General features: G+C 44.8%; 1 protein-coding gene across 3 annotated transcripts in view; it reads left to right on the forward strand.

Annotated features, from left to right (window-relative positions):
- The window catches only part of AMBRA1 (autophagy and beclin 1 regulator 1), a 154,025-nt gene extending 152,158 nt beyond the window's left edge, over positions 1-1,867 (forward strand). For all 3 annotated transcript variants that reach the window (XM_081163623.1, XM_081163625.1, XM_081163624.1), the window contains one exon: positions 97-1,867. In XM_081163623.1, the coding sequence (XP_081019749.1) occupies positions 97-584 (488 nt within the window). In that variant the 3' untranslated portion in view covers positions 585-1,867. The remainder of the gene's footprint in view (positions 1-96) is intronic.
- Positions 1,868-16,576: the final 14,709 nt, after the last annotated feature.

Genomic DNA, 16,576 nt, shown 5'->3' on the forward strand with positions numbered 1-16,576 from the left:
TTTTAAATAATGTTGTCAGCTGCCTTTTTGATGAAAAGATACGGATACCAATCTTCTAAACAAAAATTAAGCTGCCTCCCTCTTCCTCTCTTCCAGGTGGTCCAGAATATGGGGCTTCTGGGGAGGATGCTCTGATCCGAATCCAAAGGCTGATGGCTGAGGGTGGCATGACTGCTGTGGTCCAGCGAGAGCAAAGCACCACCATGGCATCCATGGGTGGTTTTGGCAACAATATCATTGTGAGTCACCGGATCCACCGCAGTTCTCAAACTGGCACTGAATCCATTGGAACAGATGGTAGCTCAGCTCAGCCATCCACTTCCCAGGAGCTGTTATCTGAGCTTGAAGGACGAACCCTTTCTGAGTCCATGCAGGTGACAGAGCGTGGCTTGAGCCCACGGACGTCCTCTGATGAGGTGGAGGGAGAAGAAGCTAGTGGGCAGAGCCTGTCAGAGCAGGCTCAGTCCTTAATGGACACTGAGGGACCAGTTGAGTACAGTGACCTAAGTAATAATAACCATCTTCCTGACAATACCAACTTCTACAGTAATGGTGGCACCAGTGGAGAATCTCGGAACAGGTAGAGGTGAATTGTATGTTGGTGCTACTCTTGTACTGCTAAGCAGAGACTTGTACCTCACAGCTGACCAGGAACTGAAGGAGTAGGAGATTTTGGCTCTGACCAGATGCTGGTAACTCAGTGGGCATTGGTATATAGGGGTGGGAGATGAGAGGGAGACCATCAGTTGTATAGGAGGATCCTTAAAGAGGTTTTATTCTGTGTCTTAGCTTCCCGCATCCGTTTTGCTGCACATTTTCTACAGTAGCTGTAATAAACCTTGATATTCAGCTGAGCCTTATGTAAATTTCTCAGCTCACTGGCTACAGGAATCCATTAAGCTTTGCCCTAACCCTGCAGTGCTTTTAATGTTACTCTTTGTTTTGGGTTTTTTATTTTTTAAAAAAACGCTTTCCCTTCTTTTGACTTACCAGCTAATCAGATAAAAAAGGACTGTAGTCTCTTCCTTTTGGAGACCTGAAACCTTTATTGAGTGTGTATGTTTAAGTGCTACTGTGGAGGGGATTTGCACCCCAGCTCTGCTACCAGAGTGGATTTATCTTCCAGGCCAGAGTTCTACTCCCTGCCACCCTGCTAGCAAGCGCTAGGCAACTCTTCAGGAGTTGAAGATTTGGATGGCTTGAGATAATGCAGACTGGATGAGGCAAGGTAGTCTTCTCCAGGGCTCTGTTCTACTCTTCTTTCCAGCCCAGAACTGGAGGTGGGGAGAGCTGTGCTTGGGCTTCACCATCCCTTCATGCTCAGGAACCTCTCGGGAGTGTGGGCCTTTTGTTTTAAGAGTATCTACTTTGTATGCAAGCAGGACCCTCTTAGGGGCTGCTGTGGGTGGGGCAACATTATAGTTGTAAAGCATGTGGGTAGGGTGGGAACCGCACCCCAGTAAAGATGGCACTTAGACAGAAGTTGCCCAGGACTTCGCACCCCTTGCTGTGCCAATAATAGTAATTCAACCTGGCGAGGCTTGGCGGGATCATGGTGCCATGGCCAGGTTGCACTTCCCTGTGGGGCGGGGTGGGGCGGGTGGGAAGAGAGGGTTAGCTCCGCGTCAGAGCGTGAGGTATGTGTCTGTGATGTAAGGTGTTGCATGTGAAAAACCTTGACCTTGTACATGTAGTTTCTAGTGGAGAAATCAAGGCGCTGATATTTTTTTGTTTCTAGTCTAAAATGTGATTTTCCTTTTCGTTTGTAACTCTCCATCCCAGTGAGCTTGTAGCAGGAAGGTAGGGGGAGAGTGTGCTAATGAGGGAAACACCAAAGATCAACGTCATTAAAATATGACAAACCCTTCTCTGGACTCCTGTCTTCTCTTGTGGGTAAGGGCTTGGGTTGAATGTATTTGGAATAATGGGCTCATGCTTGTGCCATCCTGTTCACTTGACCATACTTTGGGGGAAGAGGGGCGCTTTCTCCTGAAAGTCCCAGGAAAAATGTGTGGGAGAGGTTCTTCTCTGCTTGGCTCTGGAAACAAGCAGTATTGGCCTGCTTTGCTAAGAAACTGAATTCTTTTAAGCTTTGGGGGTTTTTTTATTTAAAAAACAGATCTTGGAGGAGAAGAAAGGAAACAGCCAGTTAACCTGCTGGTGCAGGAAAGTGAATTTACCCTGATACTTTTGAGAAATGCTTACACAGCACCTGCAAGAGACTGTCCTCAGCCTAGCTCCTGTGTCTTCTCAGCACCATGAGTGCATGACAATAAATAAAGCCTATTGTTAAGTAGCTCTTATGCTCACAGTCAGAGGAGTCTGTTAGAGAACATTAAGCAAACGTTTCCTTAAATCACAGCATGGAAATGAACTTTAAATCAAATCAGCTGGCTGCCAGGCCTCATCAGAGTGTTAATGAAGCACTAAAATCTGCCCTGTGCCAGTTGCACTTCTGAGCTACAGGAGCCTCGGCCAGATAATGGAATTCCCATCTATAGCTTTGCCGCATGCCTACATGGGAATAGACTAATGCCTAGAGTTCACAAATGGTTCACTACACTGGAGGAAAGTGGGTATGTGAGATGCGGGTGTGATGGATTGGGAAGGCTTGCATTACGTTAGCAGGAGAGTGAATCGGGGTGTTTCATGCAAAAGACTACATTTTTTCTAAAGTCTCCTTCCCTAAGAACTTTCAGAGAATACCTGCCAGGCGAGTTCTTAATTGCCTTTCCCTGCCACTGATGACCAAACAGCAAGGTTGAAGGTCCTGGTGTTAAATAGAAAACTATTATTTCTTTTGGTGCCGTTTCTTGAAAGGAATTTGGAGCCTCGGGTTTGCTTTTTTCTTCTCAGAAGACTGGCCAGGACTTTTGTTTCGTTTTTGCAATTATTGAGCTGCACGTAGATTTTAAATTTCATAATGAGCCAGTGTTTTCCAATATCTGGGTTGAGGCAGCACATTTTTGACATGGTTGCTATTACCAAGCCAGGAGACAGAACAAAAATACTAAACATTAAGAAGTGATATTGGTAGGTCTCTTATTTAAAATACACAGGTTCTGGTGATAAGTGAATTTCTTCCCTCCCTGGTTTTCATCACACTGAAATAATGTCTGAACAGTGCAACCCACATGGTAGAGTTGGACACATAGGTCCATCTTACAGAATTGGCATCCATCAAGGGTGCTAATTCCATGGGAAGCCCCCTCCTGTGCACAATTAGACCTGCCCATGTGATGTGCTGCCTTATTTGTAGTGTGGAATCACTCCATATTCAACTCAAATGCTGTGGGGGGTGAATGTGAAGAAAGCCTGACCAATCAGACCTTCTAGCTGCAGCCTAATCAGCTTTTCTTAATGGACTCTGTTCTTCTGGAAAAGGGACTTGAAAACTTTCTTAAGAGCTAGGTAATGTTTTAAAAAAACATAATAATTTTGAATCCTGTTGCATGGAGTATGAAAAGCAGGTAGGATCTGCCAATGCTGCAGACAACATCGCAATGCTGCGATGAAGATGCAAACGCTGGGTGGACAGACTACAAAATGTGAACAACCTAGGAGGCAGTAATGAGCGGTTGGTAGGTACCACTTCTTTCCCCACTCCTCCCAAGTTATACTGATTACAGCCAATTTACTGTGTTGAGTCGGTGGGTAGACTTGGTGCCTCTAAAGTCTGGTAGTGCTTGAATTACAGGGGTGCCAGGGGGACCCAACCCCTTTTGTGATGTCCCCCTTAGCTACTATTTTTTAGAAATCTAAAGCATGATGGAGCTAAAACAGGGAGGGGGTGTTGATTTCATCAAGCCAGCTCACTTTCCTCTATAATTCAAGCACTGATGCTTGGGATGACAGCAGTGCACACACATACATAACCATGTCATATTGCATACTTTTGCCTCTGGTATATCTGAGTTGGTCCTCCATCTGCTCTGGAAATGCCTTTTGATGGGTGGGATATAAATAAAAGGCAGTGGGAACTTCTGAGCCCACCTCTTACGCTAGGGAAGCGCAACTTGTGGTCCTGTGCAGATGATGTTGGACTCCAGCTCCCTTCAGCTCCATGTAACATGGCTAATGCTCTAAGATGGTGGGAATTGCAATCTAGCAACATCTGGAAGGCTGCAGATTTACCACCCTCACTTTACACTGTATCTGCAACTCTACATCTCCATAGCTTCTCACTGCATTCAGTTGCATCACTAGCCTTTTGCAGATGTATTTTGTTTGTGTTCTCACACATGAGCAGGGTAGTGCCAAGGAGCTACACTTTTGGCATTGACTAACCCTTCCCTTGGTGTCTAGTCTGCGCAGTGAGTCACATACCTATTAACTATTCCTTCCACAATAAATGGGAAGGATGGGTTTCATAAGGCCAACATTATTTATTTTGAGGACTACTGTCGAACACATATCTCTGATTCATATACTTGTCTTGTGTTGCACCACTGGAACATGCAGCTTTCCATTGGCTGGAGGTGACAACTCATAACATTTAAACGAAACCTGGCTTGGTAAACCTGACTATGTGCTCCTACTGTTTGCTGATGTTCCCAGATTCCACAGCTGGAAATGAATTGAGAGATCTATCATTTGGGTGCAGGGAGTCATCTGAAGACTCAAGGCTTTTCTTGGCTCAGCCACCTGCTCGACATCTTAAGAAGCATGGATGAAGGAGAAAGCTGGCGAGAAAATATATTAAACTTTCAAAAAGCCTTTTGATAAAAAAAGCCCCACACAAGGCAGGTGTTTAAGGAAATGTGGCCACCTTTAGGGTTAGAGGTAAGGTTCTCTTGTAGATTAAAAACAGTTGTGATAGGATGCCAAAATAAGTGGCCAATTCTCAGCATGAAAGGTTCTAATAGGTTGGGCTAAGGATCTAAACCAAGGCCCACGTTCTATAAATGTCTTAATGGGTGGCAAGAAAGGTGCTAGCAGAACTGAAACTTGCTGATGACACACAGTTATCTAGGTTACTCAAGAGGAGGAGGGAACTGGGAATGCTAAGCTGTTGTAGAACTCTTAGTTAAGAGCTGGCAAAAAGGGAAAACTACTTAATGGTGAAAAAGGCAGAGTAGAACCCTCTTACGCAATGACTGGAAAAAGGTTGGCTAGAAACCCCTTAAAGCCCCAGTAGAGGATGTTCAGAGGCCAAGCCAAGCACTGAGCCCAAATTTTTGAACATGAACAAGAGTGAAGATGCAAAGAAGGCAATTGTTGGCATCTTGTCTCAAGAGACAATGGAGTGTGCCTCCGGGGGTGAAGTCAAACCGCCGTGTTAGTGATACTGAAATGACCTCCCTGGGGCACAAGCCTGGGCAGCCTGTGTGGAAGTGCTGGGCTGCCCAGATTCCCCCTCTCAACCTTTCTGAGATAGTCCAAAGGAAAGCAGAGCAATGCTTTTGGCACCAGCTTGGCTGCAGGAGTTTCCAGAAGGAGATGTACAAGGCTATCTTCCCAGGTTGACAAGCTTCCCTCTAGAGCGCATACAGAAACTGTCTTCTTGCCTATTGGACTCGCTATTGGTCTCGTCCGCTCCATCTACCAGAGCCTGTCTTTGCATACAGGGGAAGTCCCTAACTCACTGAGGCTTTGAGACCCATCTGTGGGATTTAATCCACTGGGAGCAGTCAAATACAACATTCCTTGTTTTGCTAGAGTGGACATGCAAAGGAGTGTTTGGTCCAGCCAGTCAAAATTTCCTGTTCCTCCGGGGCTGGAGCATCCTTCCTTACATGTGGCTAGTGGGTGGGCGTGACCTTTCCAGACCTGGTAAAAGGCCAAGGCATGCTGCCACTCTCTCTCTTTTCCATCTTCTTTTCGTCCTGCGAACTTCCTGGAATGAACTGCTGGCTGCCAGCCAAGCAGTCCCTCAGGTCATCTCCCTTATGGGGTAAACCTGTTTTGTAACTTTAAGCCTAAAGCCTGCCTTCAGGGATCACACTGTGCTCTGCCTGATAGTGAGTAAACTTTTTTTTTTTATTGCTTATGAATAAGACTGTGGTGTCTTTATTCTTTTAGGAGGGATTAAAAGGGGTCTTACCAGGAAAATATTAGAAAACATTTCAATCTGGACAAGCCAGATTGAATTGTTTATTGTCTTAAGAAAGTCACACAAGTTTGCAACTAATTTTCTGCTGTGTAAAGGGGAATGCACTCTGCTAAGTAAAGGAACTTGCTGGCACAAGTTAGGAAGGATATTAATAAACAATATATCCTCTCCTGCCACCCTGCCCATGCCATCAGCTACCCTCACCTGGTTTAGCCTGCCAGTCAAAAGCATTCCCATGGTGTGGCCGCTGTTGCATGCTAGGAGCCACGGGAAAGATCTGAGTGCAAGTTGAGGACCAAAACTGGACAAATTACCCCAGGAGGAGTCCCCCACCAGAGGTACCATCCCTCCCCTAACAACCCCATATGCCCCAAAGCAATGGCTGAATGCTTTTAAGAGAGTTCTTCTGGAGTGTGTTGGTTCTTTACCTCCTAGTAATACAGGTGTTTGTCCATGTCTTTGTTTTCACATTCCCTTGTCTCTGTTTGCTTTGCCACTTCTCTCTCACATCCTTTTAAAATTCACCAAAGGCCAGAAGCTGATGATGGTAGGGAATTTTTCTCTTTATTTACTAGTAAAATGTCAATCTTAATAGCAAACAGAGGAATATGCAGACCTTCTGACTTGGGTGTCCATGGTAGATGGCCTCTCTCTTGCTTGCTCTTTTTCGTTTTTATTTTTGCTTCATCAAAAAAGAGGCAGGCTGTCATTATTTTTGAGCCTTCATTAGAGGCTGCCTTCTGAAGCCCATAGTCCTTCTGTCTTTGGCCATGATGGCAGGTTGCTAGGGAGGAGGAGGACAGAGAGGGTGTGGGTGGGTTCAGAAACTAGCCTACTGTCTAAAGGTACAATTTACATTCATTTCTCTGGCCCTGCTCAGCTCTGCCATGTGCTTCCTCAGAAGAAAATGTGGCCCTCAAGCTGAAAGTTTCCCCACCTCTGTAAGATTGGATCAGAATCCGCATAGTGCAGGCATGTCCAAAGTCCGTTTTGGGGGCCTAATTCGGCCCTTATGGCAGTTTGTTTCCTGAGGTAAAATCCTAAAAAAACCCTCCACAACTTCAATCCTAAAAAAAGGTCAACAACTTTGGTCGGCCCTCACGGCCCTTCAATTCATCAAATCTGGCCCGTTTTTAAAAAAGTTTGGACACCACTGGCATAGTGCAACCTTCTGCCCCAACTGCAGGCTCACAGCCTCAGAAAACCCTGGTGCATCAGAAAACTGGTCAACTAGGGAGTTCACCAGAGTGATATTCTATGATACAGTGGTGCCTCGCAAGACGAAAATAATCCGTTCCGCGATTCGCTTCGTCTAGCGGTTTTTTCATCTTGCGAAGCAGCCCTATTAACGACTTAGCGTATTAGCGCTATTAGCGGTTTAGCGGCTATTAAAGGCTTAGCGAATTAGCGGCTAAAAGGCTATTAGCGGCTTAGAAAAAGGGGGAAGCTAAAAAAATCACAAGACTCGCAAGACGTTTTCGTCTTGCGAAGCAAGCCCATAGGGAAATTCGTCTTGCGAAGCGCATTGAAAAACGGAAAACCCTTTCGTCTAGCGGGTTTTTCGTCTTGCGGGGCACCACTGTATTAGGCTTTTATGCTGAAATTGGGCTTGAACGAAGCATTCCATCGTAATCAATCGAATAGGTTGTGGAGTGTTGCTTGGTTGCAGTGTGCAGCGGTGATTCTCGTGACAGTTTCTCCTGTCCGAAAATATGCCCCCAGTCCCTCCAAAAGGTTGGTGCACTAGAGGCACCACGTCCGGCTTCCTTCCTTGATAGGCATCCCCCGCCCCTTTAAAAAGCATTCTGGAAGGAAGACCCACAACAACAGGCATGCAGGGTTGTTTCCCTGCAGATGAATTGATTGCTACTAAGAAGGGGCTCCTCTTTCTCAGAGGTGAAGTTTCAGATGGATGCTCCGTACAGGCTGTTAATCCTAGGCAGAAAACTGAAGTTAGACACCCAGAAGAACGAATAGTCCAAGAGAGAGAGAACTTTTTCTGTTTAATGATAAGAAGGAAACACCTGCATTGATCCAGTTCAGCCACTTTTCTGCCTGAGAATTAGTAGACCCGTGATTATCTTCGAGTGGTTTGCAAGAATGATAACTGTTCCACCTTTTTCGTTCCCCATCGAGTCTTTCCCCCTTGCTTGCTTAGCTTCCCCCATCCAACCCATGCTGCTTGGTGCGTGTGTGTTGCATTGTCCATTCAAGGAGGAGCAGATATTGGGGAGATGGAATTCCCCTTCTGTTCCCACAGAAATGCAGGTAAATGAACAGAACCAAACAACAAGGAATACATACGCCATGCACTTGTGTTTGTGTCCAGTGTGGGGCGTGGGGTGCTCTTACTCTCCCAGTAGACTCAGCCTGGGTGGGCATTGGCTGTTCCTCGGATCCACGCAGAGGAGGAGCTGCCACCCTGCGGAAAGGGGCAGACCTGCCTCGCTGCCCTGCCCTGGACTGAAGCGGATGGAAGAAGCAGCCCTCCTCGGAGCAGCTGCTCTCTCTCCACTTAGTCCCAATCTGTCAGCAAAGCTGTTCTCCAACAGGAAAAGGCATATTAATTAAAGCGTGCCATGTGGTGAGCTGTCCTAGCTTTAATTGGGATCTCAGCACACAGCATGTAAATGTCATTCTCCTCCGAAATCTGTGCAAGGGGAGCTCTGTGCTGGGAAGGGGAGGGGGAGCGCAGGCACCAAGGGGGCCACGAACCTTGATTCGCAGCCAACGTCCTCTGTGGAGCACGGACCAATTACTGCCTCCTGCCCCTTCCTTTCCTTTCCCATCCCCGCTCTCCTTCCCTGAAGGAGCACTGGCCTCTCTCTCCCTCCTTCCCTCCCTCTCTCCCTCCCCACTTCCTCCACCCTGCTGTCACTGCCTGGCATCCCTGCCATGGTAATTGGGTGGGAGGCTCATTAAAACATGTTCTCTGCGTTCCAGCAAATATACGTATTTGTTTCCCCACAGCGTCCCTCGTCGAAGCACATCTCATCTGTTCTTGGTTACTTCCCTTTCCTCGTGTTTGTTTTTCCTTTCAAGTTAGCGTTGCTAGCCTGCAGCACATACTGGAGCAAATGGTGCCCAATCTGTACAGCCTGGCACACCAGACGTCCAGGTTTTTCATGCTCTGGTGTCCATGCCTGTGGTGCCAGGAGGTGAACGGGGCCATGTCAAGTTTAAAGCTGATGAGGCTTTGACAGGAATGTTTCCACCCTTCACTGTCTCTTTTCCCATTGTCCAACTCTCCTTCATGTGACTTGAACAACACAGTGAGTCTTCCAGAGGGGTAAGCTAATGTGGGACCCTCCAGAAGTTGCTGGACTCCAATTCCCATCAGCCTCTGTCAGCACAGCCAATGGCCCAGGATGATGGGAATTGTAGTCCGACAACATTGGGAGGACACAACATTGACTCTCCTGGTCTACCATCACAGTGGTGGCCTGCTTCCTAACAAGTGCATGTGTGTTTCTCCCAACAAAGCTGTTCAAGAGCTGGATTCTCAGCCATGACAACATGGCCATAGCCCAGGGGAGGATGACTGCGGGACAAAAATGCCTTTTCTTTCTGGACATCTTCACTGAAGATGGGAGTACTGTCTTCTCTCTACTCCATCTTAGCGATCTCTTAAGCAAGTTTGGAGTAAAGGAATTCAGGAAGTCAGAAAAGAAAGCCAAGGCAATTCTGCTCTAAGGCTCCTACAGATCTCATCCAACAAGGTACAGCTTCAATGAGCTGTAGGTAGGGCATCAGACAAAATCTTTGGAGGTCTGATGCTGACCACTGGTCACCAGCTTGCTGTGATGATGCAGGTGCTCTGTTTTCCCTCCATCAAGCTATGCTTACTTGAAAGAAACTCTGGTTTCTTCATAAAGCTGGAGTATCTGATTATTAGTAAAAAGTTACATAACAAAGCATTTAAGCAGGGGTATGCACAGACCATTAAAATCCACAGAGACACTGAAAATCGAAGAAGGTAGTCTATTAAGAAATAATGAGTTTGGCATTCAAAATGTATCATAAAAGTAGTATTAATCTGGGTGACTGATTGAATCCAAAGAGTGCTCAGTAATGGTTCCTCATCATACTGAAAAAGTGACAAGTGGGGTGCTGCAGGGTTCTGTCCTGGGGGTTTATAAACAACTAGGATGGAGGTATTAAGGGGATGCTCATCAAATTTGCAGATGACACCCAACTGGGAAAGTGTTTAACTTTTATTAAGGAAATGGTGCAGCACTGAGCAAAAGGATATTGCCCATCCTCAGGACATGAGCCAGTGCTTGTCATACAAGATGGCAAGAAGCAGGGTCTTGTGAAAGACAATCAGGAAACTTTGTGCAAATAAGATTCCATTCTTCATGCTATTGAAAGCAGAGTAAGTAGCATATTTCTACCTAGCAACAATGTTGATTAGTTTTTACAATAAGAAAGCAGGAGGAGAGGTAGATAGAAAATGCAAAACCACTTCCTGGAATGCCTTTCTGAAAGAGACCAGCGTGACAACACCCTGCCCTGCAGTCTATGCCTGTCAGATTGATCCTGCAAAACAAACGGATTAGATACCTGCAGTGGCAAGGCATGAAACTTGGACAAGCATAGTTAGCTCCTAAAGAGGGTTTGAGCCCTTTTCTAAAATGGATGTTATTTATGTTAAGCTGCAACATACAAATGAAATGGCAGCCCTAATATCACTTACCTGGGAGTAAGACCCATTGACTTACTTCGGAGTAGACATGATTAGGCTTGTGCTATACGCTTTTGTGGCCAACACAGGCCTAGCTCAACATTATAAACATGCCAGTTAAGAACATCTAAGGAGCCCTACTGGATCAGGCCAAAGGTCCATCAGTCTAGCATCCTGTTCTCACAGTGGCCAACCTGATATCTATGGGAAGCCCACAAACAGGAAATGGGTGCAACAGCACTCTGCACATTTGTATTTCCTGCAACTATTATTCAGCGGGGGTAGAGTAGAGCCATTGTGGATAGTAGCCACTGATAGTCCTGTTCTCCATGAACATGTCCTAATACTCTTTTAAAGCCCTCCAAGTTGGTGGCCATTCCTACGTCTTGTGGGAGTGAGTTCCACAGTTTAACTATGTGCTGTACTTTCTTCCGTCCGTCCTGAATCATCTTCCAGCATTCAGCCTCAATGGAAGGTCTGAAGTTCTTCCATCATCTTATGCACCTTTGTCTTATACAAACGTAACCCTTTCTAAAAAAAATTCAAAGTCCTCATAAAGTAGTGGCCATGAAGAGAAAGGAAATTGGGAGGGTGAGGGTCCTCAAACAGAAAGTTAGTGAAGCACACGTCTTACTCCATGGTTAAGATACCATGCCTTTGTCACACCTGCTGCCAAAGACTACACTTCAGGTTATTTTATACAACCAAATCTTTTTTGGGCTGTTTGCAAAGCTCTCCCCACATTGCTAGTACTACCATGTAAATAACACTGGTTGCCAGTGAGGGTTCAGGTGAATTTGGAGGCAGAGTAAAACATTTTCACCCTCAGGAATTCGGTGTGATTTCTCTGCTCCCTTGTAGAAAATGGAGTGTGGTCTTTTCCCTGTAATTTTAAAGCTAGGTCCTGATAAGATCATAGCTATTAAAATAGGTTGCTCAATTCCCAGTTCAATAATACAGTAATACCCTGATAGGATCACAGGTTGGCTCTGATCACAGATCAGCTCTAATCTATCCTTCAGAGCAGAGCACTGGGCAAAGCTGCTGTTTCAGAAGCGAACTTTAATTTGCAGATTATTTATTTTTGTGTCAGACTTAAGACGGAGCTGGGGATAAGCAAGAGCCTGTTATCAGCACAGCATTCTCTGGCTGCTGACCAGGCATTTCAGCAGACTTTTTTCCTCTCTCCTCCCAGAGAGGTTTTAATGGGCTCCAAAGTGCTTTGATGTATGGTTTCTGAAACCAACCTCTGTCCTTCCACCTACTCCAGCAAGATTTCTCAACTTTTTTTATTATACTGCTTAGAGCTCCACTTCTATAGAAAGCTTGTGCTGCATGCAACTTGAAGCCAAAGGGGGCCCAGTCCAGTTGAAGTCGTGACTAATGCTGCCATCTTTATTCACATTTACTTGAAAGTATGCCTCACTAATCACAGGAGAACATGGTGATTGAGTAGCCACAGGCTGGAATGTGCTGCGGGTTTTATTAGAAAGCAGTGGAACTTAAGGCAGTTGTCTTGTCCTAGAGCAGCTTTACCACAGCTTGGTGCCTCATGATGTTTTTGGACTACAGTTCCCATCCCATCCCTTGATCATTGGCCCTGCTTGCTGCTGATGGGGAGTTACAATCCAAAACACCTGGATGGCGTCAGGTATGGGAAGGCTGTTCTATCAGTTCCAATGGACATTGGGCCCAGTCACTTCCTTCCATTTCTGCACCTTCTCCCAAGAGATTTTATTTGCTTTCCTGTTGTTTTGTTTTTCACACGGGAAGTAGTTGAGCAAAACGTGCAAACCCCCAGGAGCAGATTGCTTATCTCAAGAACATCGCAGTGTTGAACTCTTTTGTACCATGGAAGTTTTTTAAAATTCAGATAGATCCATATGTCTAAAATTGATTATTAGTTTTACCCTGGGACAGTTGCTGCCTGCACCCTGTTTTGGCACAGATCACCAGTGGTGCACCCCCTTCCATTATTTTGTAACTAACAAATAACCTCCTTGCTACCACTTAGCTTTCTGAAGGTAAATATAGCATTTACCTCTTGCTCCAATGGGCTAAAGCACAATGTGTGTCATTTGTTAGGTTGCCAAACAGTAGGGAAAACATAAATAGGCAGAAGACGATCCACTGACCATGGTGCTGAAATGGCTATAATGATTCTGCCAGAGAATTAAGGACACGACGGATCCAAAATAAAAGTTACTTCCCTAATTTGAGGATTATTTTGCTACCGCCAGGAAATCACCTGAGAGACATGGTGGCTGGGAGACATGTAGGATTGTTGCCAATGCTAGTCCTACTCAGAGTAGATCCACTGAAATAAATGAACGTGACTAACTTAAGAAATGTAAGCTTAACACAGATGTCGCCAAAGTGTTGTAGAAATCTCTTCCACACTGTCTGATCCCATCTTGCTTAGGTTACCTTGGGGGGGGGGGGAATTACTTGTGCCATTCAAATGGAATGACTCCTCACATCAGCACCTCCTGGGAGAAGAAACATGTAGTTTGGCTGGCCTACATTTTCCCTCCTTACGGTTGGTGCTGCAGCAGTCTGGGACTTAGCCTTGAGGGAAATAGGCTGTGCTGCTATATTAATGTGTGAGCTGGACCTTAGACTGATTAAGGATGCAATCAAATACCCACTTACCTGAAAGTGAGCCTCATTTAACTCAATGGAACTTACTTCTGAGTAGACATATGTAGGATTGCACTGTAAATTTGATAAATGCTTATGTTGTTATGAGACTTATTACTTTGATCCTCACCATCCCATGTTTTATCTTCAAAGAATGTCACTTTGTCTTTTTTTGAAGCGGAACATATTTGCTATTTATGATATTTGGCAGCATTTTTATACCACTCATTACCAATGAATTATCTGGGCCATGTACATTTTAAAAACACACACACACCAGGAAACATAACACCACACACCAGTTTTGCTACGGCTACCCTCCCTCTCCAATTTTACTCCTGCCAAATCCCAGTGAAAGTTACCCAGAAGCCGGTCTGACTCCAAGATGATGAACTGTAGTTGCCACCTTGACAAAAATGACAGGTAAGTTTCTACTCCACTCTTTCACCTGCCCCTTCCTCTGTGAAACAGACAAGGCATGGCTCTTCTTCAATTATCCCTGGTAATGAGACAGTGGAGATAATTAACAAGAAGACAGCAGTGTTATTCTGTCAAGTAAATATCATGGTTGTGTTCTCAAACTTGATCCTGCTGAAATGTTCAAGGCCATCAGAAAGCCTCTTCCGTTACCAAGTGCAGTGGGTTCAGCCACAGGCATAATTAGAAGAGCCTCAGTTGCCTAATGAAGACTGACTGGTAGCTATTAGGAGGGTGACATTAAAACACTTAAATGCTATGGAAGATGTGGCAGGCCCACATCTGCCTACCCACTGTGAAAGTGCCCAAGTTGCACTGCCAGAAGCCCCCTGCTAATCACCTACATCAAAGCAAATACTAATTAAAACAATTATTTAAGGAAGAAACCAAACTGATACTTGTGCATTTCCAAAAGCAGCCTTGCTCAGCCACTGAGTTTCTGCTGCTGGGCTCTAGGGGCCTGGAGTAAAGAACGGCAACAAATGGAATTACCAAGGACAAAGCCGTGTTTTATAATACGCCTCGAAATGCTCCAGCTGCAGGACTTTGGCCGTGGCCATGGACTACGGAGAACAAGAACAGCATCAGCACTATGCGCTCCCTCAAGCATCTCTCTAGTCATTCAGTTTTGCTCTGTTAACTGTGTGCCTTTGTCTTGCCCAATATTGGCTCAATTCAGACATAATGACAAGCCATGGTCTGTCATTACGAGGACAATTATGTGCAAGCCAAAGGCTCACGTGCTCCCTTCTCCCCTTCCTCTGCATGCAAAGGGAAGGAGGGGAGATTAGAAGCTTCTGCTTCTAGCTGATGATACCACAACACAAATTTGCATCCCAGTAAGCAAAGTCTACTCTGCTTGAACCGTTGTCTGTCCACAGAAAACCGAAAAGAGAGGGGTTTTATTGTGTTGGTCATTTGTTATGTATTCCGTTGTACACTGTCAACACACTTTTTATGAGTTGACTGTTTATATATATATTCAGATAAATTAATTAATAAGGGGGAAAGAAGATTCCAAACTAGGATCAAAACATGGTTTGGGATCCTGGTTTGTGGGCAAGCTACAGTTTGAGCAATCCAGGGTTTCTTCTTATTTCATAATGCTAGTGCATCCAATGACTGGGAGTGATTCAGGGCAGACCAAAGAAAATACTTCACATAATTGAATCCATCAAATTCAGTTCCATAAGATGGGGGTGATAACTAATCGCTTAGGTGGTTTTCAAAGGGGACTTAGACTACTTCATACAGCCTCAAGCTTCAGAAGTAGTGTGACTCTGAAGAGCAGTCACAGGGGAAAACAGATGAAGAGAGCTGTTACTCTCATGTCCTTCCTGGGGACATAGGATTGTCTACTGGAGAACAGCCTTCTGGACTACATAGGCCTTTAGTCTGATCCAGCAGAGTTCTTCTTCTGTTCACATGAGGACACAACAGCAAATCATACTCTCCTGCTAACTAGAAGTGGAATCTACTAATCTATTCCACTCTTACATGGAAAAGGGGGGCAGAAATGGGAGAATAAATGAGCAGGGATGACTTTATGAGGTGATGAGAAGTAGTACAGCTGAAAATGCTGGCAGTGTTAAGATAAATTCAACAGTGTAAAAAAGTTTTGATAGATGCAATAATGGAATACTGAATGGTATAGTTTTTTGTAAAATATGCAGGGATTTATGATATGTAAAATGAACCATGGAAAGAGGAAGGAAGTCATTGATATTTTAAGGATGTAAAATGAGTATTTTAAATTGTAAAACAGAAAACTTAATAAAATTATATATATATATATAAAATTTTACATATGAGAGAAGTATTGGCCGCTTCCCCAAAAACATTTCCTGCTACCCCTTTAGCTCCCAGCCACAGTATATTAAGGTCCTATAGCATTGATTAAATCATTGCTCCTCCGATAATGGGTTAAGCCAACTCTTTGCTCCCCCAAACTAGTTTCTCTGGGGCCATCCCTGCACCGACGTGCACATCCCTGGAGCTTGCATATGCTCATCTTTGTAAGCATGATTTGTTACTGCATCTGAATTCAGTCAAAGTGTAACCTAAGCTGATGTTTTCGAGGAAGATGGTGTTCATTACTGTCCTTTATGTATCTGTGGCCAGAAAATTCAAAGCTTTCCCATCTTAATTTCCTAGTGTCATCTATCACTCAGAACTATGAATATGGAAATTCCATTTAACTTAGAGTGTCTGGAATCAGTCAGTTTTGATACTCAGTCTTCTATTTTATTTAGTACACCTTGGTTTTTAACCCAGCTGGGTCTGAAATAATAATAATAATAATAATAATAATAATAATAATAATAATAATAATAATAATAATAATAATAATAATAATAATTTATTATTTATACCCCGCCCATCTGGCTGGGCCTCCCCAGCCACTCTGGGCGGCTTCCATAAAAACCAAAAATACAGTAAAATATCACATGTTAAAAACTTCCCTGAACAGGGCTGCCTTGAGATGTCTTCTGAATGTCAAGTAGTTGTTTATCGCTTTGACATCTGCTGGAAGGGCGTTCCACAGGGCGGGCGCCACTACCGAGAAGGCCCTCTGCCTGGTTCCCTGTAGCTTTGCTTCTCGCAATGAGGGAACCGCCAGAAGGCCCTCGGCGCTGGACCTCAGCGTCCGGGCAGAAAGATGGGGGTGGAGACGCTCCTTCAGGTATACTGGACCGAGGCCATTTAGGGCTTTAAAGGTCAGC

This window comes from Podarcis bocagei (genome assembly GCF_964188305.1).
Source record: "Podarcis bocagei genome assembly, chromosome: 1".
Classification (NCBI taxonomy): domain Eukaryota; kingdom Metazoa; phylum Chordata; class Lepidosauria; order Squamata; family Lacertidae; genus Podarcis; species Podarcis bocagei.